Raw genomic sequence first — 23,350 nt, 5'->3', positions numbered from 1 at the left:
CAAATACTCATTGAACTCCTGCACTGTGCCAGGCATTAGGAGTATAGCAGTAAGCAAGACAAAGTTCCCACCCTCAGAGCTAACAGGCATTAAACAAATAACCGTACAAATGTTTACGGTTATGAGCAATGCTATTAAGAAAGGCAGGAAGCTATGAGAGGCCTGTAGCGTCATTTGTAGCAGGAGGACCAATCCTAAATTGCTGGGATCAGGGAAGGCCTCTAGAAGGAGACTTAACAAGAGACACGAAATAAACATTATTCAGGCCAAAAGGAGGAGCAGGGAGCCTGAGAAGCTTGGAGCCTGGAACCTACAAAAGATCAGTGTTATTGGGGCAGAGAAGGCAGAATAATGTGAGATGAAGTCAGAGAGACAGGGAAGGGGCCAGTTCAGACAAGGCCTCTTGGTCATGTTAAAGATTCTCAACCTAAGGAAAGTTTTCAGCAGAGAAGGGACAAAAGATTTGCACCTTTATAGACTCTCTCGGCTAGGCATGTGGAGAACGGACTGAAGGAAGGCAGGTGTGGATATGGGTGGAAGAGCAAATGGGCTACTACTGGAATCTATGGGAGAGCAGGTACACCTATACCTTGGGCAGTTTTAAGGCATGATTACAAGTAAAAATCAACTGGCTTAAACACAGGCTAGGTGTGTCAAGTTTAGGAGAGGCAGGGGTCAGGGATTATCCCAGATCTCTGGGATGGGAAATTCAGCAGGTAATGGAGATATTTACTAAGGAAGGGAGTCCTGTAAGAATTTGGGGTGGGAGAGGATTATGAATTCCACTTTGGCTACACTGGCTGACAGGTGCATGTGGGACATCCACGTGGAGCTGCAGAAGTACTGAGTCTGGAGCCCAGGAGTGGTCTGGAACTATACATCTAGTAGTACGTATTTGGGTTAGGAGATGGAAATGGAGGCCATGGCCTTAGGTGAGCTCACCTAGGGAGAAAGTATGGTATTAGAACAGGGACAAGGAATGAGCACTGAGAAAATCTACCATTTCAAGCTGGGGTGGGAGACAGTAACAGAATTGGGGAGATATGGAAGCAGGAATGTGGTAGCCAGGTTCCACGTTGGCCTCCAATGACACCACCTCCTGGTATTCATGTCCTTGTGTAGTCTCCTCCCACACTGAATACGGCTAACCTGTGTAAACACACGAGACCGTGGAAACGACAGTACATGCCTGTGGCTGTGAGTATAAAATCTTTTTAAGATCTCAGAAAGGCCTGATGTGGCACCCCAGAGAGCTGTTCAGACAGTAAGGCTTCTACGAAGCACAGCGTATTGTCCCTTGGCAGTCTGAGCAGAAGCTCACAGTGGAGGACTTCCCTCAGAGATCTGTGGGTGTGGCTTTTGTGAGTGAACTGCAGTAAGACTCAGGTGACACATTCAAAATAATGTTCCTAGTACCACTGCCAGCTTGAATGGAAAGGGATATAGTGCAAAATGTTAACACAGCCGTTGGGCCCCTAAAATCCTTCTGGCAGGAAGCAGGCAGAGAAAGCTATGTAGCTGGAAATGTGGGCAAACTTTCATGGAAAAGGAAGGATGACGCATATGGGGCCAAGAGCTTAGCCTCCAAGATCGCCTTTGACCATCTCCGTCTTCCGGTAAAATACAGAAATATCTTTGTGTATTTCCTTCCCCTACTGAATAGGATTGACCTGTATAACCAATATACTGTGGAATCACACTGTGACATTTGAGGCCAAGTCATAAAGGACAATGCAGCTTCCACCCTGCTGTCTTGGATGACCTGCTCTGGGGATGAGGATATTCAAGCAGTTCTAGAACAATACATGGCAGGTGCTCATCTGCGTTAACCCAAGGCTAATGCAAAAGCTTCTTTAGGACAGAAAAGCCTCCAAACACGTTTTCCTAAAAACGATCACTACCATCACCTCATACTGATGCTGCAATTTATATTAAAAGTACTTTCACCACATCTTGCTTTATGCTTCCAGTGAACCCTATGAGGTGGGTGGGTTTACAGAAAGGGCAAATGCAGTCAGTCACAGCTCGCAAGTGAGGAAGCTAAGTTCTAAAGGGCTTCTGTTCCTTGGTTAAGGCCACACACGATATTCATGGTGTCGGTATTCTGACATCAAGTTCAGAGCTTTTCTGAAAATATCCAGGCAGCATTCAACAGGGATTGCTCATCTATTTGTATGTTACAGATACTCTCAAGAGTAACGCTAGCAGAACTTTCCACAGTAATGTGTCCCCCTTGTAATGTTCCCATCCTATCCTTTCTGTAGCTGGAGCCATGGACAGACATGGACTCTGTCTTCTTTCCACTTGGGTTCCTATGCAGCAGTGTAATTGCATCATCTGTAACAGTTTGTGGGTGGCCAGACAGTGCTGCCATTGTTCAATACATTCCTCACTGGAAGCTGTCTTCAGAGAGCCAAACTTCTTCCCAGTAAGAAAACCCGTCTATGAGTTTAGAGCTCTGCTTCGTTTTTAAACTAAAAATGGCATCAGCTTGATTGACTCCCTTAATCATCAGATTTTTAGTTGCTTCCTTTTGGCCTTCTTAGAGGCCTAAACTTTACAAATAGAGTATATCCAAATACACTTGTTGCAGGCTCTGAGGGCACACCCAAAGACATTGCAGAAAGTCCAGTAGCAATAGCCCTCTAAAGAGAACACTGAGGAAGAAAGCCCTCATAAGGAATGTACCATGACAATTCTGATAAAAAGAATGGCTACGTGTGTTGAGGACCACCTTGTATGCTTGAATTTTAGCCTCAAAAGAATCTATGAGGTAGAATAAAGGCCTCAACATCAAACATTACCATGTGTTCACACGAGAATAATGCCCTGATATCACAAAGGGCAAAAGTTAACACCTAAAACGCACTCTGTGAATAGCTAATGCCTCTCCAGCAATAGCCACCATCCCCTCGAGGATTGCTCTGTTAGGGATCTGGGCCAATTTGATGTTTTTCATACGCTTTCAAGCCTCATAGTGTTAAGCCATTCCCACATCAGTCAGAGGTTTTAGGTAGATGCAGAGTGCATAAAATGGAAATAAGTATATCTTGCCTTCTAAGAAATTCAAAACGGGCATCTCCAACTCAACTAAGCCTACTTCCATGGCTCCAGACTGACTTCTATTGTACCCACCTAAAAGAGAAGGACATAACAAATCAAATTTCAAACTAATCTCTGCTTCTTTTTTTTCATTCCCATCTGGATTAGTGCAAGGAAATAAGACATAAAGATTCAATCCAAGAACCCATTCTTAAGTAGCAATTTGAAGAGCCAATGTGTGGCACCAGCTATCACTGCACACATTTTAAAACTCATGTTTCTTGAGAACCATCTCAGCCAACTGTGATGACCTTATTTCTGGCCCCTCCTTCACAGCGACAGAATCACAGAAGGAGGCAGCCACATGAGAACTGCTATAATCAGGAGGAAGACCAATAGCCCATCCCAAACAAAACACTCCAAGTCACTACTTCCAGAACTTCTGCCATGACCATGGGCTTTAAACCATTCCACTGCTTCCTGGAGGTCAAATGGCTGAGCCTTATAACCTAGCTCTTTCTTGGCTTTCTCTAAGCTAAAATAATGTGTGACACCAGTTTTGTAAACTTCAGTGCGAGTGAGGAAGGGCTGGAAGTTGTAGAGTCGACCCAAAATGAAGTGAACCATCTCTGTTAGAAAAGCAAAGCAGTAGACCAAGGTCAATGGCAGGCGGGTAGATGGGAATGTGTAGCCCAGGCCCTCAACCAGAGGCCGGAAGAACTCAAAGTTGTTCACGGGTCTGCCATCTGAGATGAAGTAGGGCTGCCCAGAGGCAATATGGCCCTTGTCAGCTCTCAGGGCTTCTGAGGCCAGAATGTGAGCCTGCACCAAGTTATCCACGTGGACAAACTCAACCAGGCTTCTGGGGTCCCCGTAGACAAACTTGAACAGACCCTTCTCGATGTAGCTGACTATTCTGGGAAGATGTCTTTGTTCTCCAGGCCCATAGATGCCAGCCGGCCTCAGAGCGCAGGTTCTTAAGACACCGTCACCTCTGTCCAGGGGTGTACCATTCGCCTCCAGCACCTTCTGCTCTGCAATTGACTTTGTCCGAGAGTAGTGATCAGGGTGGAGGTGAAGAGGCAGGTAGGGCAGAGATTCATCCCCATTTCTAATAACTTGACCTCCAAAGATGACATTGAAAGTGCTGGTGTAAACTAACCTGGGCACCCTTCTCCTCTGGCAAGCCTGGAGGATGTTGTCTGTGCCCCTGATGTTGACTTCTTCGATCAGGTTTCGATTGAGTTGCTCCCGCCCTGACATACCATAAGAGGCAATATGGAACACACAAGTGACGTCCGCATCCTGGAAGGCATTGTCTACGTCAGACAGGTGGCGGATGTCTCCTCGTATAAACTTGATTCCTTCTGGAATGGTTTGAGCAGGGCTGCTGATGTCAAACAGAATCACATGGACTCCCTTTTGGTTCAGGGCACAGCCCAGGCTGAAATAAGAAACAGTAAACGTTGAATAAGTCACTCTTAAGCTGTGCCTAGGGGAAGTGTATAAAGTAATTTACCAATCAAGGTGGGGCTGATCCAAGTCTTCTTGGCTCATCCTGAGCCCCTCACTATGCATGTTCCTTGGTGCAAGGCTCACTTCTTCAAGTTTTCAAAAGTGAGAATCCTCTTATCTACTTAAATTACAAAGAGAGAGGCTTTATCTTCAAAGAATGGTGGCATTTTCCCCCTTGGTTCTAGGGCCCACTATTTATTTTTTGGAATATTTGTGAATAATAACATAACTGTGAAAGAACAGCTATGATTTAAAATTGTTTTTGGTGATGTGAATAGTCACCCCTCCCAATTTAATGGCTTTATAAATAATTTTTCTTTAAGTGAAATATACCTATAGTTCTCAGCTGCAATGTCTGAGCAGTGGGCAACACAGATCATTTCTGGTTTGACATTATACAAACAAGTAAAAGTCTGCTCTGTTGTCAGAGTTGAAAGATTCTGGCAACTACCAGTAAAATAATTCCGTGTGTATATTTTATAGATACACTTACCGAAAACCAAAATAGCCACTTCCTCCTGTAATGAGGACACTTTCCTTGTGAGGTCTTTTGGGGTCCATATGTGGCAGTCAAAAGATAACAGGACCTGTAAGAAAGAAGTATGCATCACTGTTACTGATCTAAATGCAAATATCATTCTCCCTAATTTTGACCTCACAAAAACAGAAAGTCAATACGCTATAGCAGAATGAAAAGGTAAGGCCCGGGTCTAGTCACAGCTGTGTCATTTAGCTACTTTCCCTTCAGTTCCTGGGCTTCAAATTTCTCCCGATGTAACATGGGGACAGTAATACCTGCTCTGCCCACCTAGAAAGGTTAATGTGGAGGTTAAATAAGAGAATGTACTTGGCAGTGCTTTGAGAACTACAAAAAATGTTTCAAACATAAGGCATTATTGCTAATTCTTGAAAATGATTACAGCCTTTTTGAAAATAATTGATTTAAATTTGGTAGGAAGAGGCATTCCGCGCCCCCCCCATGCATCAGAAAATTAGAGAGCACTCTAAAGGAAGCTCCCAACATCTTTTCTTTAAAATTTTGCACTGCAGCATGGTTTAATACTGCTTCATTAACCCTATACTTAAAAACATATATATGTGGGGAAAAACTCCTTTATGTAGCAAACCATGCCCCACCTCCCCCACCGCAAATCTTGCAAGTACTTAAAGTACAAGCGCTCAGTGCCTTTGGGCGTCCCACTTCTCTCTCCCTCTTCTTCTGTGGCCCTCCCCGCATTTCTTTCAAGTCTCCAAGGCCCCCTTCTCCCAAAAACAAAACAAAATAAGCAAAAACTACGACACCCAATTCCTTCCATGTAAGAGGGAGAGAGGCCAGGGGCGGTGGCTCACGCCTGTAATCCCAGCACTTTGGGAGGCCGAGGCAGGCGGATCATGAGGTCAGGAGATCGAGACCATCCTGGCTAACATGGTGAAACCCCGTCTCTACTAAAAATAGAAAAAATTAGCTGGGCGTGGTGGCGGGCATCTGTAGTCCCAGCTACTCGGGAGGCTGAGGCAGGAGAATGGCGTGAACCTGGGAGGCAGAGCTGGCAGTGAGCCGAGACCGCGCCACTGCACTCCAGCCTGGGTGACAGAGCAAGACTCCATTTCAAAAAAAAAAAAGAACAGGAAGCACACAGGTCTTCAAAGGCACTGGTCGTGCGCGCACACACACACACGCGTGCGCGCGCTCAAGTCAACAGAGACGCTCACAGGTGTGGTGAGGCATGAAGACCGCAAGCAATCAAGAGCCCTACCATTTCTCTTTCCCAGCCAGGCACCCACGACTGCAGCCACCACACCATGTAGGTAGACTTCAACATGCAAGAATGTGGAGACAGGAGGGAAGCGGGAGCAGCAGAGGTTAGGGCTATGCAGGATGAAGAGCTTGTATGGCAGAGAGGCTATGAGTGTGAAGTCAGTGTACATGCACAAAGAAAGAAAAAATATGGCGGACAGGAATACACAGTGAAGACGTCTTGCCTCCACCCTTAAATGGTTACACATAACCATTTTGGCCAAGACACTTCTCTAGACTTCACTTTTCTCTTCTGTCTGGTTGTGTGTTGTGCTACGTTACAGGAATGCTAAAGTTTCTAAAAAGGCAGCATGGTACAGTGGAAATAATAACAACAAACACATACCTAGTGCTTACTACTAGGGCCAGGCAGCATGCTAAGTGCTTTATGTATATGTTAGCCATTTAATCCTTTTAATAATCTTACCAGGAAAGTACTATTAGATCCTGTTTTTCAGCTGAGAATTACCACAGAGATAGTAAATAAACTTGCCCAAGTTTACCTGGATTCACACCCGATCGCAGTTTGGTTCCAGGAGCCTGCACTCTTAACCACTAAACATAGTCTTAAATGTAAAGGGAATGGACTTTGGGGTCCACTTACCAGTTGTGTGATTTTGGACTGTGTGTTTATCATATGTGTTAAACACTCTGAACCTGCTGCTTCATCTAAAAGTGGAGCTGATAATAAGCCTGCATGAAGACTGCATGGGATAATGTGCAAAAAATGTCCAACAAAACACCTGACACCGTATGGGCACTCCACAGATGTCATTCCTTGAGCTGCCCTTTTTTCACACTCCAGAGTTTAGAGATTCAACTATTTTATCACACTTCCACATGACATGACTACATCTCTCAAAACCACAGGGTTACAAAGAGTTTTGTAAGTTCTTCTGAATACCTGTGTGAGTGTATGAGACTGCCAATGAAGCGAATCAGATCACTCATGCAGAATCAGTCAGTGTGACAAGTGAAGACAAGGTTCAGCAAGTGACTGTCTCAGTGGCTTGAGGGTATGGAGAAGAGTGAGAAATACTAGGGAAACTGAGTAAAATGGGGCAGAGGATGGCTGATGAGTTCCCAAGGTTCCATTAAGCAACTGCCACGGTTGTGCTTTCAAGAAAATTCATGAAGAAGGAACGTGCCAGCACTCCCTCAATGTACCTAACAGTGACCTTGTGATACTATTGTTTTCTGAGTGCAGAACACTCCCATTTGGATTTAGAGTAGTCATAAAACCAAATGCAGTCAATTCTGTTCTTTAGTGTACTCATAACCCTTCATGATGAATGCTATTTCCCAACACAGTACACATCAGTTACTGATATTTCAATACAGACTTCCCACGTTCACCTCCATGACCTGGTCACAATTTCCCACTCTTCTGCTACTGGCACTCTGTGCTCCAACTGTACAGACTTTTCTTATCTTGAAGATGCTGAGCTCATTACTGGCTCCTGTTCTCACTTCAGTGTAACACACCATGCACTAGGTCCTTTTCTGGTAGCTTCTTTCTCAATATTTAGGTCTGCTGACAAGTCCTCAGAGAGGCTTCTCTGATCACCCTAGCTAACACAGCTGCCTGTAGCCTAAATGTTGCTTTGTTTTCTTCATGGAACATTTTGCTATCTATCTAAAACTATTTACTTTTTATTATTGATCTCCTTCCCACAGAATGTTAAGTTCTATGAGAACTGAGGTCTTCTGCCTTCTGGGGTGTCCCTACCAGAATCCAGAACATAGTAGATGCTCAATAAATATTTGTTGAATCTATGGATGATTCTGAACATCCTAAAATATATCCAATTCAGTAAAATTGTGATGGGCACAAATTACCCAGGGTTCTGCAGTGTCTAAGAGCTGCTGTTCTGCAAGACATTAATACTGCCTTTTTTTTTTTTGAGACAGAGTCTCGCTGTCACCCAGGCTGGAGTGCAGTGCCGCAATCTCGGCTCACTGCAAGCTCCGCCCCCCGGGCTCACGCCATTCTCCTGCCTCAATAACATATCTCCTAAAAAGTGCCGGGTTATGAAATGAAAGATACAAACCCAAACGAGACAGAGGTCCTGCTTTCCAGAGCTTACAAATAAGAAAGAGGCTTCTACAGATACCAAAAGGAAAAGGCAAAAAACATGAAAATAAGGTTACTGTTATAACATTGGTATAAACAAAGTGCGGTGGGAAACCAAGGTGAGGGGTGGGGAGACTGATTCTGACAGGGCACATCAGGAAGAGATCATGGGAGAGTGAGCTTTAGCGCTACAGGGCCCATGGGAGGATCTAGGTAGGCTGAAAGGAAGGTAATCACAGGTGGGGGTGCACCACGAATAAATGGATCAGATGCAGGGAAGGCTGTGCTGGGCAGCTAACATGGTGAGTCTGCCATGGCTAGTGTGCAAACTGAAGCATGGAGCTGATGCTTGAGGGTGAAAAGACAACCTGGGGTGAGCCTGGAGACAGGCTTCTGTCCCCTTCCATAAAGTTTGAATGCCATTCTTTTTTTTTTTTTTTTGAGACAAGGTCTCACTCTGTTGCCCAGGCTAGAGTGCCGAGGTGTGACCACGGCCCACTGCAACCTTGATTTCCTGGCCTCAAGCGATCCTCCTACCTCAGCACCCTGAGTAGCTGGGACTACAGGCGTGTGCCATGATGCCTGGCTAATTGAATTCCATTCTGCAGACAACATAAGCCTTTGTAGGTTTACAGCAATGAACTGTTGGGGCCACCTTGGTACTTGTGAAAGAGAAGGCTTCCCCTGGAGGAGGAAATGGGCCAGGGTCCAGGTAAGGGAGATGTGGCTCTAGACTAGAGGGTTACCACTGAGGACAAAAGGCCAGTGTGCTCAGGTGAAATCAGGGTGAGGGCTGGTGAACAACTGCAGGGGTGGCAGTGCGCTGCACCCAGATGATGTTTTGAGGAAGGTGATGTTATTAATTGAAACAGTAGGTTTTGGAAATGTTCTTGTCTGGTTGAAAGTTTTGACAAACAGGATGCCAGATAACAATTTAAGATCTTCTTAATATCTCTGTAAGAATTCCACCATAAGGAATTCTGAAAATGGACAAGGCCTTCAAAAGCCCAATTAAAAAATTCCAACGGAAATACCTATCTTTAATTAGTCTTTGGTTTTAAAATTACACATTCCAGTCCAGTCACAAGACCATAGGTCAATCATGGTTCATGTGCACATTAATCAAGGAAGGAACATACAACTTTGGATTATTAATGCTTCAGAAACCTACCAGGCCTATTGATGCTATTCCATTACCTTCCAACTGGTTTCAGAATGATCTGAGGGAAAAACTTGTAAAATTGACCTGATCAGGGGGGTCAGAACAGAAAGGTAAGGAAAAATTAATAACTTAACAAGATAAACAGCAAGGAAAAAGCTTATCCACCAGGCCAGTAAAGCCTTCACAGGATGGTAGCCATCTGCTGCACTGCTGGGAGCCACCTCCTCCCTTCCTGATCCCCAACATTGATAAGCACAGAAAAATCTCAGCAAACGCATTTTGCAGACCCGCCCCCACCCAAAATTCTCAAGAATGCTAAGCCAGAAGGGAGAAAAGAGAATATACAGTTGTTCTTCAACCAGCTGCCCGATTTTCATCTACTCTGTGGCTTCTGTTTTATTGATTAGTTTCTATCTGATTCCTTCTAGGTGTGGGCACTCAGACCTGCCTTTATAATGGCAAGTGCTTGAAGGTCCTTCCAAAATGTGGCTTTGTTCAGTAATTGCTCTCCCCTGGTGGGGAGGGCTACATCTGACCTGGGCAGTCATTTTAGTGGATACACGTTAAAGTTAAGCACATGATCAAGAAAAAAAAAAAAAACAACTTAATTACAAACAGGAAAAAAAAATTAAATTTAAAATACACCCGACCTCTTGAGAATACTAAGGTAAAGCGAGGGTAATAATGTTGACATCTCAAGGGAAGTTATGAGAAAAAACTAATAAAAGATGATTGGGAGTACTTTACATTTTAAAAGACCTAATTAAATGCTAAACATCAGAAATAAGAACCTTTCATTATGCACACAGTTCCTTCATCCCTATGAGTTCAAGATGACTGTGCTACTTGCCCTCTGGTATTATAATGCAACATAGAAATATGAGTGTCATTAGCATTTCCCCAATAGAAAGTATGGAACAGCGAGAATTTAAGACTGTTCCCATAAAAATAAAAAATTGTATTTACTTTAAGAGAGATAAAAAATATCTCCAAGTAGTATAACCCCATGATTACGTGTTTTAAATCACTGTACAAGTGCTGACCAGAGGTAAAAGATAACTGTAATCTTATTATATTGAGATCTGGCAAATATATTGATGCTAGGGGGCTTACGAAATGGTGCTATTCAAATTCCATGCATGATCTGAAAATTATCTACTTGTGTTTAATATAAGGAAGTCAAAACAATAAAAATAAATATGCAGTTAGAGGGATAAGGAGAAGAATTCTGATACAGATAAAAGAGATGTGACATATAAAATTCAAAAGGGGCTGGGTGCAGTGGCTCACGCCTGTAATTCCAGCACTTTGGAAGGCTGAGGTGGGTGGATCACTCGAGGTCAGGAGTTTGAGACCAGCTGGGCCAACATGGTGAAACCCTGTCTCTACTAAAAACAGAAAAAAGTAGCCAGGTGTGGTGACGCACACCTGTAATCTCAGCTACTCAGAAGGCTGAGGTAGGAGAATTGCTTGAACCTGCGGGATGGAGGTTGCAGTGAGCGGAGATTGCAACACTACAGTCCAGTCTAGGCAACAGAGATTGTGTCTCCAAAAAAAAAACAAACAAAAAACCAAAAGGCCAAACACACCTGGGAAGAAAATTACCTAAGTGCATAGAGTTAAGTAAAAACCAGTATACTCGTAATAGATATGGGCATTTATGCAGGGTTTTGAATATAACTAGGTAGCAGGATAGCTGTCTGTAATTCAGGATCATCACCTGAGGTGTTTCAAATCGTGTTCCGCTACCTAAACTTCTGCCTAGATATTTGTGGCACAAGGGCCTTGCAATTCCTCACAATGCTGATGACAAAAGAAATGAAATAATTTTGTAATTGGTATTTCCCATTTGTTCCCCAAGCTACAGTTTAAATGCCATGTGAGCACAGACTGGCACTATCTGTAGGGACAAGGAATATCTAGCAGATTGTAGACCCAGTAAATATAAATGGGGTGAACATTTTGCAAGCTCTTCAAATGCCTCTTTCTGTCCTATCTGCAAGGAGTACTACACTTGTACTTTCTTCTTCACTAGGTCAGCAGTTTGCCACGTCTATAAACTGAAGTAATATCAAGTAACTGAATTTATATCAAGAAATTGAAGTAATATCAACTGCCATTTATTAAGCACTTCTCTGTGCCAGGCATTGTGCAATACTCTGTCTGTGAATTATTTCACAACCCTCTCAGATGAGTACTAATTTGTTAATTCCATTTTACAGATGAGGAAACTGAAGCTCAGAGACACAAAGTGCCTAACTCCAAGTCCTACAGCTAGCAAATGGTAGAGCAGGGAGCTGTACCAATAACCCAGGTGCATCTGACTCTACAGTTCATCTTAACGCAGCAGCACTTGAGGCTGTGCAGAGCCCCTATGTGAAGTGCTGGGTACTGACCTGAGTCCTGTGAGGGCTTTCACTGTTAACACATTCTGCAACCTCATTGTGATTCCCGCAGTTCCCAGAGAAAATGAATCGAGGTGGCCCATCTTCTCCCATGTGGCACAGGTAGCAGTGATGAAGGGTTAAGACTCCCAGTTTGGAAATCTGGGCATTAGACTTGGCTTTTCCACCAATTCCCTGTGTGACCCTAGGCAATTCACTGAACCTCTGTTTCCTCCTCCCTAAAATAAAAACAGCAACAACCATGGCTACACTTATTATGGGTTACGTAGTGATATGGTTTGGCCGTGTCTCCACCCAAGTCTCCTGTTGAATTGTACCTCCTGTCAGTCCCACGTGTCCTCGGAGGGACCTGGTAGGAGGTAATCGAATCATGGGGGTGGGTCTTTCCTGTGCTATTCTCATTACAGTAAGTCCCACAAGATCTGATGGTTTTATAAATGAAAATTCCCCAACACAAATTCTCTTGCCAGCCACCATGTAAGATGTGACTTTGCTCTTCCTTTGCCTTCTGCCCTGATTATGAGGCCTCCCCAGCAATGTGGAACTGTGAGTCCATTAAACCACTTTCCATTATAAATTACCCAGTCTTGGGAATGTCTTTATTAGCAGCATGAGAATGGACTAATACAGTAAATTGGTACTGGGTAGTGGGGTGCTACTGTAAAGATATCTGAAAATGTGGAAGTGACTTTGGAACTGGTTTACAGGCAAAGGCTGCAACAGTTTGGAGGACTCAGAAGAAGACAGGAAGATGTGGGAAAGTTTGGAACTTCCTAGAGACTTGTTGAATGGCTTTGACCAAAGTGCTGACAGTGATATAGACAATAAAGTCCAGGCTGAGGTAGTCTCAGAGATGAAGAACTTGTTGGGAACTGGAGCAAAAGTGACTTGTTATGTTTTAGCAAAGAGACTTATGGCATTTTGTCCTTGCCCTAGACATCCGTGTAACTCAGAACTTCAGAGAGATGATTTAGGGTATACGGGGTAAGAAATTTCTAAGCTGCAAAGCATTCAAGAGGAAGCAGAGTGTAAGTTTGAAAAATTTGCAGCCTAATGATACAATAGAAAAGAAAAACCCATTTTCAGGGGAGAAATTCACACTGGCTGCAGAAATTTGCATAAGTAACAAGAAGCCAAATGCTAATCATCAAGACATTGGGGAAAATGTCTCCAGGGCATGTCAGAGACCTTCTTGGCAGCCCCTCCTATCACAGGCCCAGAAGTCTAGGAGGCAAAAATGGTTTCCTGGGCTGGGTCCAGGGCCCCCCTGGTCTATGCAGCCTAGGGACTTGGTGCTCTGCGTCCCAGCTGCTCCAGCTGTGGCTAAAACGGGCCAAGGTACAGCTCAAACTGTGGCTTCAGAGGGTGCAAGCCCCAAGCCTTGGCAACTTCCATGCGGTGTTAAGCCTGTGGGTACACAGAAGTCAAGAATTGAGGTTTGGAAACCTCTGCCTAGATTTCAGAGGATGCATGGAAACTCCTGGATGTCCAGGCAGAAGTTGGCTGCAGGGGTGGGGCCTTCATGGAGAACCACTGCTACAGCAGCATGGAAGGGAAATGTGGGGTTGGAACCACCCCACAGAGTCCCCAATGGGACACTGCCTAGTGGAGCTGTGAGAAGAGAGCTACCATTCTCCAGACCCCAGAATGGTAGATCCACCAACAGCATGTACCATGCACCTACAAAAGCAGCAGACACTAAACGCCAGCCCTGGAAGCAGCCAAAAGTGGGGCTGTACCCTGCGAAACCACAGGGGTGGAGCTGCCCAAGACTATGGGAACCCACCTCTTCTGTCAGTGTGACCTGGATATGGGACATGGAGTCAAAGGAGGTCATTTTGGAGCTTCAAGATTTGACTGCCCCGCTGGATTTTAAACTTGCATGGGGCCTGTAGCTCCTTCGTTTTGGCCAATTTCTCCCTTTTGGAATGAGTGTATTTACCCAATACCTGTACCCCCATTGTATCTAGGAAGTAACTAACTTGCTCTTGATTTTACAGGCTCATAGGTGGAAGGGGCTTGCCTTGTCTTAAATAAGACTTTGGAGTCTGGACATTTGAGTTAATGCTAAAATGAAATAAGACTTTGTGGGACTGTTGGGAAGGCATGATTGGTTTTGAAATGTGAGGGCATGAGATTTGGGAGGGGCCAGGGGTGGAATGATATGGTTTGGCTGTGTCTCCACCCAAATATCACCTTGAATTGTAGATCCCATAATTACCACATGTCCTGGGAGGGACCCAGTGGGAGGTAATTTAATTGCAGAGGTGGGTTTTTCCCATGTTGTTCTCTTGATAGTGAATAAGTCTCACAAGATCTGATGGTTTTATAAAGGGGAGTTCCCCTACACAAGCTCTCTTGCCTGCCACCATATAAGACGTAAGACGTGACTTTGCTCCTCTTTTGCCTTCTGCCATGATTATGAGGCTTCCCCAGCCATGTGGAACTGTGAGTCCATTAAACCTCTTTCCTTTGTAAAATACCCAGTCTTGGTTATGTTTTTATTAGCAGCATGAGAATGGATTAATACAGGCAGTTTAAAGGTTTAGCATTTAAGCCTCAGGACAATCTTCTGAGGTTGTTACTAGTATTATCATCAGCTTTCAGAAATGAGGAAAATAGATCAGAGGTTAGGAACCTTGCCCACAAATTATGCAGGTCATAAGGGGCTGGGCAGGGTTCGGCACTTGAAGCCGGGTCTGTATGACTCTTAACCACCACGTGTAATGCCGCACACTAAGGCTGGGACAATACAGATTCACTTAGGTGGTTATCTTATCATTGTGAACGGAAAATAAATCTTGGGGCCCCAAGATCACTAAGCTAAAGGGGAAAGTCAAGCTGAGAACTGCTTAGGGCAAACCTGTCTCCCATTCTATTCATATATCTCTGCTCACTGAAATAAAGGCATATCTGATTGCTTCCTTTGGAGAGGCTAATCAAACTCAAAATAATGCAACCATTTGTCTCTTACGTACCTATGACTTGGAAGCCCCCTCCCCGTTTCCAGTTGTCCCGCCTTTCCAGACCGAAAAAAATGTTCATCTTACATCTGTTCTTGTCTCATGTCTCCCTAAAATGTAGAAAACGAAACTGGGCTCTGACCACCTTAAGTATATGTCGTCAGGACCGCCTGAGGCTGTGTCATGGGTACATGTTTTCAACCTTGGCAAAAAAAACTTTCTAAATGAACTGAGACCCGTCTCAGATTTTCAGGGCTCACTCCACCTCCACAATTTCTGTCACATCTGGTTCATCTGGTACTATGACTAGCCTATAAGGTTTTGTTTAAACCTACTTACCTTTTCCCAACAAATACATGCAGTTTAAATGGGAACCAGTCACTGCCACTTTAAGTGGGAAACGAGAACCAAGTCATAGCGAGGAGGTAATCGTTCTCCCAAATGTGCAGAAAATCAAAGGTAGGAATCAAGTATAGCCAGACACCTGTGGAAAGTTCGGAGCTTGGGGCCCCGATGTCCTTAAAAACAAAAAATGCGGAGAGCCAGTGTTTGAGGCCTTGGCGACATTCTAGAAAGCCAAGCTGCGCCGGGTCCCCTGGGATCAGGAAGACACCTGAAAGGGGATGCTCCTTCCCGCCACCCTGCTCATTCACCACCGTCCTCCACCCCCGGGACCGCCACCTGTCGCGTTCCAGGCCGAGGCGGCCCAAGGTCTCCGCGGAAGGGCGGCGGCCCCCCAACCCCAACCCAGGCCCACTCACAGCTGCAGGAACAAGGGCGTGGCAGACGGCTACAGCAGGGGAAGAGAGGCACAGGTCTCCTGGCTACCTACCGCCACAGCCCGGGCGCCAGAGCCGTCGGACCTGCCCCCTGGAGCCACTTCCGGGCCTCTCTAGGAAGCCTGGAGGTCTCAGCGTCTCTATGACGCGCAGGTGTCTCATTCACCTTCACCGGCGTTGGGGTAGCAGGAGTTTCGCTTCATAAATTCCTCCACGTTCCCTGGCTGTGCGTTCCGCCGTGGCGGGAACCCTTTTAGGGCCACGTCTTCCCCCACGTCCCTTGTCTGTGCGTTCCGCCGTGGTAGGAACACTGTTAGGGCCACGTCAACTGCTCTTCCCACCTCCAGTGTCTGCTTTTAAACTTTCACCTCCATCTTTGTTTATCCCCAAGGCCAAGCCCAGTGCCTGATAAATAGGCCCTCAGGTCAGCATTGCTTGGGTGGATGGATGATGGAAAAGGCTCTATAGGGAGACAGAATATTCACTCTCCATGTATCTCTTTAAGTCTCTATTATCTCTGAGTTTCCACATCTATGTGTGCCCATAGGTTTTCCTGTGTCCCTAATTTTCCTTATTTCTCTTTGTTCTGGTGGCCAAGCAGGCAGCGATGCCAAGACTAATCTTTGTTGCTGAAGGAACCAAGGAATGCAGAAAAGAAAGTTGGCATCCTCACTCAGAGGTCTCCTTTTGAGGCCCATCTTTTGTCTCCTCATCATGAGTGTGGTTCTGTGGATAGTTGCAGACGGTACACGTCTGTGGACATGCGTCCTGGAATGGACCCCTGGCTGGGGAGGATTTCATTTTACTGTCTTGGAGAATGGAAGTTTTGACTTCATGTGCTGATCTTGCTGATAGATCTGGTACCAAAGGCAGACTCAGAGAGGTTCATATCAGTTGCATGATTTACTGCTCAGTTTTCACTAAGCATACACAGTCACAAGGACAAACTCAAGTCCTAGGATATAAAAATTAATGAAGGCCAGGTGAAGAAAGTAAGAAATGCCAGTCCCTGGCACTGGCCTCTCTGATAGGATGCTCTGGCTTTCCTGCCTGTCTTGTCCTCACCTGTTACGCAGACATAAGTCACAGGAGACTTCCTGTGCTAAGCAGTCTTAAAGAACAGCTTTGCAGTGGCTGCTTAGGATACATAAAAATTAGAAGAGAAGAGGAAGAGTATTCAGGGGGCTGAGAGACCAGCCATATGCTCTTGAGACCAGCAGCTAAGGAAGAAAAGACCCACCAAAACGCAGTAAAGAAGATAGCTTTCCTTTGGGGGATTACAGGATCCTCTGAGGGATACCCAGATTTAGAGTGTGTGGATAAACATGAGAAATGGTGAATTTAAATGTTAATATTCTTGCTCCACCAAGGACTCTTTTAAAATATAATCAGGCATGTTTTAAAGGAAAATTACAAACTCTATAATTGCTTCCTTAGCTTCCATCATAATTTAGTGAGTTGATTTTAGAAAGGTCGGACCAAGAGATCTAAGATAGAAACGACTGGAGAAAGAAATTAACTTCAACGTGAGTTTGTATATCAGTGTTTATTTAGTATTGTCTTCCCCTAATAATATATCCAGGCAGTGGATGCGTCTCAGAAAGATCAGTTTGCTGTCACAATTCCTCACAGGTGTGCAGTATTTTATTTCTCACTCTGATCACAGTCCAATTCAGTCTGCAGGGAAGGGGAAGGGTGCTGTGCTCCACATAATCAGTCAGGGACCCAGGCTTCCCCCATTTGTTATGCCATCATCCTCAACTCTTGGCTGCCAAGGTCATACAGAAGAGGAAGTAAGAGCTTGGCTTTCCCCAACACTTTCACTTAAAGTCTCCTGCATTGCGTTGAAATTCTTCAATCTCTTCACAGCACTTAGCTCATCTGAAATTATCTCGCATATTACTATAATGAAAGCTCTGTAAGTGCAGAGACCTGCTTGATTGATTGGTATATCTCCACTACCTACTATAGTGTCTGGCATAGAGACAGAATTTTTTTTTTATTGGTGAATGAATCAGCAAATGAATATATGTCACATTTCTAGTTGTCCCTGTTCAAAATCCCAGGCTTGCAAACGAGAACTTCTTTTCGCCCAGCTTGGATCAGAAATCACCTCTACCATTGTCAGCTGTGGCAAAAGGGCACAAGAACTGCTATAAATTGGAGTCATTTCTAAAGAATGGAAATTATTGTGAGCTTGGCAGGCACGTGAGAACTTTGCTATCCAAAAGTGTGGATCAGTAACATCAACATCACCTGAGAGCTTATTAGAACTGTTGGGTCTTGGATCCCATTCTAGGCTTAATAAATACATATCTGTATTTAGCAAAATTCCTAGGTAATTCCTATGTATAGTAAAGGCTGATAAGCACTGCCCTAAAAGTGCTATGACTTAGTAGTAGTACCACTACAACTCTCTAAGGTGGGTAAGAGAGTCCTTGAAATAGTTTCACACTGCATCTGGAAATCAGGTGAGTTTAAGTGACTTACCCAAAGTCACAGAACTAGTAAATGACAGAGCTGTGATTAAAAGCAAAGGCTTCTGGCTGGGCATGGTGGCTCACGCCTGTAATCCCAGCACTTTGGGAGGCTGAGGCGGGCAGATCACGAGGTCAGGAGATCAAGACCATCCTGGCTAACACAGTGAAACCCTGTCTCCACTAAACATACAAAAAATTAGCTGGGTGAGGTGGTGGGCACCTGTAGTCCCACCTACTTGGGAGGCTGAGGCAGGAGAATGGCGTGAACCCTGGAGGCGGAGCTTACAGTGAGCCAAGATCACGCCACTGCACTCCAGCCTGGGTGACAGAGTGAGACTCTGTCTCAAAAAAAAAAAAGCCAAGGCTTTTGACTCCCATATCCTCCACATTCCATCTGTTTCACCATGCAGCTCTCTCTCCTAGATAAACCTATTTTCTTTCACTAATAAAAAAAAAATATAAAGGGAAATAAGCAGAAAAAAATTGAGCTATATTTAAACAGTGGTTAATGGTTTCAATAATTGATTTTAGAAAAGAAAACAAGCATTTATCACCTGCAGTACATTTCATAAAATGTTTTTCCCCATTATGTATTAAAGAACTCTCCAAGTAACATAATGTTTATATTTCATTTATTCAGCAATTAAGCAACTTAATATTCTTTTAGAAGCATTTATAGCACTTATTAAGAATTATCAAGCATAGAATTTGGGTCAATGGTTTTTCTTTTTTCCCATTAAAAACTTTTGAAATAACTCATTATTGTTACCCTTGCCTCTCTCAGTACTGATTAAACTAAGTGTTTAAATAGTGCTGACTAAACCTACATGTTATTGTGAGTGTCCTGGCAAGGGCTCTGTGTTCAGTGCTGAAGCATTTGGGGCTCTCCTAGAAAGACTCAAAGGACCGTTTGAGACAGTAAAGCTTATATTTGCCACTTTCATGTCTCAGTGTTTTCAGAAATTGAGGAGTCAGGATACCAACTATGTTCATCAGGTCTCTTTGGGTTGCAAATCATAGAAATCCATCCCAATATAGATAAATCAAAAGTAGGGATGCTTGGCTCCTGTAACTGGAAGCTCAAAAGGCGGATCTAGTTGTCAAGTCTCAGACATCATAGAGTCCTGTCTCCGTATCTCTCGGCTCTGGATAGAGAAAGGTTAGTATAGACTTTGTCAGATGTGGTTTTCCTCAAAGAAGGGATTTTTGGCACATGCCAAATAACATCTCACTATGCCAATGCCAATTAAGAAAATCAGTTAGTGCTTTGTGGAACATTGCCCGTTGTTACTCAAAATGTCTTTCCCTTCTTCCATAATAATAGTGTTTTAGTTGCATATGACCATCCAGAATAAAAGCTCCACTTACCAGCTTCCCTTGCAGTTACATGTGCCTGTGTGGCTAAGTTTTTGCTAATATAATCTGAGTGGAAGTGATACATGCCATTTCTGGATAAAATGCTTAAAAGAAAATTCATTTCCCTCTTTTCTCCCCTCCTGTGGACTGACAGTGAGATATGACTCAGCTCCAGCCTTGTAGGTGAAGATAGTACCCTTAGGAGATATTGGAGGAACAAGATAGAAGGAACCTGGGTCTTTGAAAGACTTTGTGGAGTACAAATATCTCACTAGGCTCACCATTCTAGATTACCTATACTGTTATTTATGATACTATATATTTTTAATAAAAATTTTTATTGAGATCATTGTAGATTCACATGCCATTATAAGAAATAATACAGAGAGCTCCTGCATACTCTTTACTCATTTTCCCCAATGATAACATTTTGCAAAACTGTAGCATAAAATGACATCCAAGATATTGACATAGATGCAGTTGATAGATCTTACCTAGTTTTCCCATTTTACTTGTACTCACACTTGCGTGTGTATGTGTCTGTGTTTAGTTCTTTACAATTTTATTACATGTGTTGGTTTATGTATTAAGCCACTATGTTTTGAGGATTTTTTTTTTTTAAATAGTAGTCTAGCCTTTATCCTAATACAAGATAGTAGAACAACATGTGCCAGGAAACCAGGATGTATTCAAAGATGGAAGACTCTGAAGATGTATTCTTCTCACTGATCTGTAAAGAATAACTTTATTAAGTGATAGTCAGCATGTATTGGGCACCAGCTTTGTATCAAGCATCAAGTTAAGTGCTGGGACAATGCAGTAGGAGTTAAAACAGACCTAGGTACTACAACTGCAGTGGTTATATTTATCATCCACTCTGTTGCCTATACCCTATTGGTCTTCAGCAACCTGAATATAAAAGATACTTATTCCACAATGCCTGGATCCTCCAAGAGACATCTACTCCCAACCTGCTTCTTTTGAATCCCCTTCAAAAAATGATGCACGAACCCATTAATACTTCCTTCTTGGCTGTGGGACCTCCCCTTATGAGGGATTGATGTGTCTCAGAATAGTCTCTGCAAGGAAATCTGGTGTGATTCAACTGCGAGAAATAACCACCATGTCTTAGTTTCAGTTCTGCCAGAAACAGACCTTTAGAGAAGGATTCAAGGACAAGTAGTTTATTTTGGAGGTGATCCGAGAAACTACCACTAGAGGGGTGGAGATGTGAGACAGGGAAGGGAAGGAAATCAGTTATCACTCAGGACAACCAAGCTTAATCCTGCTGGGGTCTTAATCGTTCCATAAAATCAATCCTTCTGGAGAAAGTCTGAAATGCAGTAAACACATTTCTCAGTGTTATTCTACCTGCTGGCTGAGGTTGTTCACTATTTATTCACTAACACTCATTGGTTATTGGTTGAAAGTATACGTGGGGTGGATTTCTTCCCCATCACTTCCAGTTTCTACATAACAAAGCAATGCAAAATCACGCAGGTTCTAACATTTGGAGGTCCAGTAGGCATGCACAGGTAAGTGTAGGGGAAAGGAAGTGGGGCACTACTGGAATAACTAATGTCATAACTACTGTCTTAATTATAGCATAGTAATTCACTTGAAGTAATGAATGACTTCCCTTTTCTAATCTTTAGATTTAGAGGAAATAAAGTAAGGAGACTAGAAACATAGGCTTTAGAGCCAGAGTGATGGAGATTTGGATCCTGGCTCTGAACGTTGGGGTACTGAACTGATAAAATGAGACGGTGCCTGTATTCCCCATGACACTTATTGGGCAATGTTAGCTGCTCTTGTTATATAGCTCACATTCAGGATTACATGTGCAAAACTTGTACAGGAATGTTCACAGCAACATTATTCATAATAGCCCCAAAGTGGAAACAACCCAAATATCCATCAACTGTTGAATGGATAAATAAAATGTGACATGTTCATGCAATAGAATATGATTCAGCCAGAAAAAGCAATGAAATCCTGATGCATGCTACAACATAGATGAACCATGAAAACATTCCACTCATGTTTTCCTTAGCCAGTTGCAGAAACAACTTACAAAAAGCCACATATTGTATGATTTTACTTTCAGGCAATGTCCAAAATAGGCTAACCCACAGAGAGAGAAAGCTGATTGGTGGTTGCTGAAAACTAGGGGGTTTGGGGTGAAACGGGGAGTGACTGCTAATGGGTTACTTTTTAAAGTGAAATGTAATGATGGTTGCACAAGTCTGGAAAAGCCACGGATTTGTTCCCCCCCACCCTTATTTTTTTCTTTAAAGATGGAGTCTTGCTCTTGTTGCCCAGGCTGGAGTGCAGTAGTGCCATCTCAGCTCACTGCAACCTACGCTTCCCAGGCTCAAGTGATTCTCTTGCCTCAGACTACCAAGTAGCTGGGATTACAGGCGCCTACCACTACACCTGGCTAATTTTTGTATTTTTAGTAGAGACAAGGTTTCACCATGTTGGCCAGGCTGGTCTTGACCTCCCAACCTCGAGTGATCCACCCGACTCGGCCTCCCAAAGTGCTGGGATTACAGGTGTGAGCCACTGCACCTGGCCTGATTTGCACCCTTTAAATTGGTAAATTGTATGATATGTGAATTATATGTTAATAAGGCTATCCCTAAAGAGATTATACTTATGATAACATCAATCTCATTCTAATTTCAGTGCTGTTTGAATGGGAGAGGATGGCCTATCCCTTGGACATGTCCATGGATGTGTGTCATAGGGGGCAACATCAATGTGACTAAAAGTTGAGGAGCCACTGCATTAGAAAAATAAGCATAAGTCTCTTGTTTCACTATCTCAGTATGACAGCTTTGCCCCTGGGACCCTCTTCTTGCCTTCGTTTCTCTCAGGGCAATGCAAAAAAGTACAAACCGGGAGAGAATATGAGGTTTGAATAATAAGTGGTTTTCAGTTAGCCGCACTGAAAATTGCGAGTCGACTTGTATTAATTTTCACTATCAAATTACTTCATTTTGTCTCTCCCCTGACTGCCAGGGTAGTTTTATGCCAAAATTATTTTAGTCATTCTAATTATGCATGCATCAATATTTAGTGGGTGTTTACCTAACCCACAGCACACCCAAATGTTTTTGCTCCCCCAGAGACCATGGGAGTGCAATATAATATTAATAGGCTGTGCGTGGTATGGAGATGAGGTTCCCTTTGTTTCTCGTCCTTGTTTGTAAGGAACGCTCAGGTGGTATTTCTTGGAAAGCAATGTGTATGCTATTCGGATGCATCTACAAAACTAAAAGCAGTACTGTGGATGCTATGGGTACATTATCCGACACTAAATGCAATTCTAGCACAGATGTTTCATTAGGGATTCAGTTATGTAAGACAAATTAAAATTTACCATTTCTTTAGAATTTCCTTTTTGCAAAAAACCCTGTCTGTCATGTGTTTGAATGTTTCTGTCACTGACAGTATTTCTTCTCCCCTTTCCTGTACACTCTTTCCCCTTTAGTTATTTTATTTTATTTTTGAGGTGGAGTCTCACTGTGTCACCCAGGCTGGAATGCAGAGGTGCGATCTCAGCTAACTGCAGCCTCCACCTCCCAGGTTCAAGCAATTCTCATTCCTCAGCTTCCTGAACAGCTGGGACTACAGGCACATGCCACCACACCTGGTTAATTTTTTGTATTTTTAGTAGAGACGTGGTTCCACCATGTTGGCCAGGCTGGTCTCAAACTCCTGACCTCAAGTGATCTGCCCTCCTTGGCCTCCCCAGGTGCTGGGATTCTTTC

The 23,350-nt window shown here is 43.7% G+C and overlaps 1 protein-coding gene across 3 annotated transcripts; it reads right to left on the bottom strand.

Moving 5' to 3' along the window:
- Positions 1 to 159: 159 nt before the first annotated feature.
- SDR42E1 (short chain dehydrogenase/reductase family 42E, member 1) lies at positions 160 to 15,770 on the bottom strand. Of its 3 annotated transcripts, none has more exons than XM_032156335.2 (3): positions 15,721 to 15,770; positions 5,051 to 5,144; positions 160 to 4,486 (listed from the first exon to the last, which is right to left on the bottom strand). In XM_032156335.2, exons 2-3 carry the CDS (start codon positions 5,116 to 5,118, stop codon positions 3,373 to 3,375), a joined length of 1,182 nt encoding a protein of 393 aa, XP_032012226.1. In that variant the 5' UTR covers positions 5,119 to 5,144; positions 15,721 to 15,770; the 3' UTR covers positions 160 to 3,372. The 3 variants fall into 3 exon arrangements, with proteins under 3 accessions (XP_032012226.1, XP_058296430.1, XP_032012227.1); XM_058440447.1 differs by lacking the exon at positions 15,721 to 15,770 and adding an exon at positions 15,299 to 15,423; XM_032156336.2 differs by lacking the exon at positions 15,721 to 15,770 and adding an exon at positions 4,562 to 4,675 and having other exon boundaries at positions 5,051 to 5,077.
- Between the last annotated feature and the right edge of the window lie 7,580 nt (positions 15,771 to 23,350).

Source organism: Hylobates moloch, unplaced genomic scaffold, assembly GCF_009828535.3.
Source record: "Hylobates moloch isolate HMO894 unplaced genomic scaffold, HMol_V3 SCAFFOLD_6, whole genome shotgun sequence".
Lineage (NCBI taxonomy): Eukaryota > Metazoa > Chordata > Mammalia > Primates > Hylobatidae > Hylobates > Hylobates moloch.
Note: the sequence above shows the minus strand (reverse complement) of the source record. Positions and strands in the feature narration are given on the sequence as shown.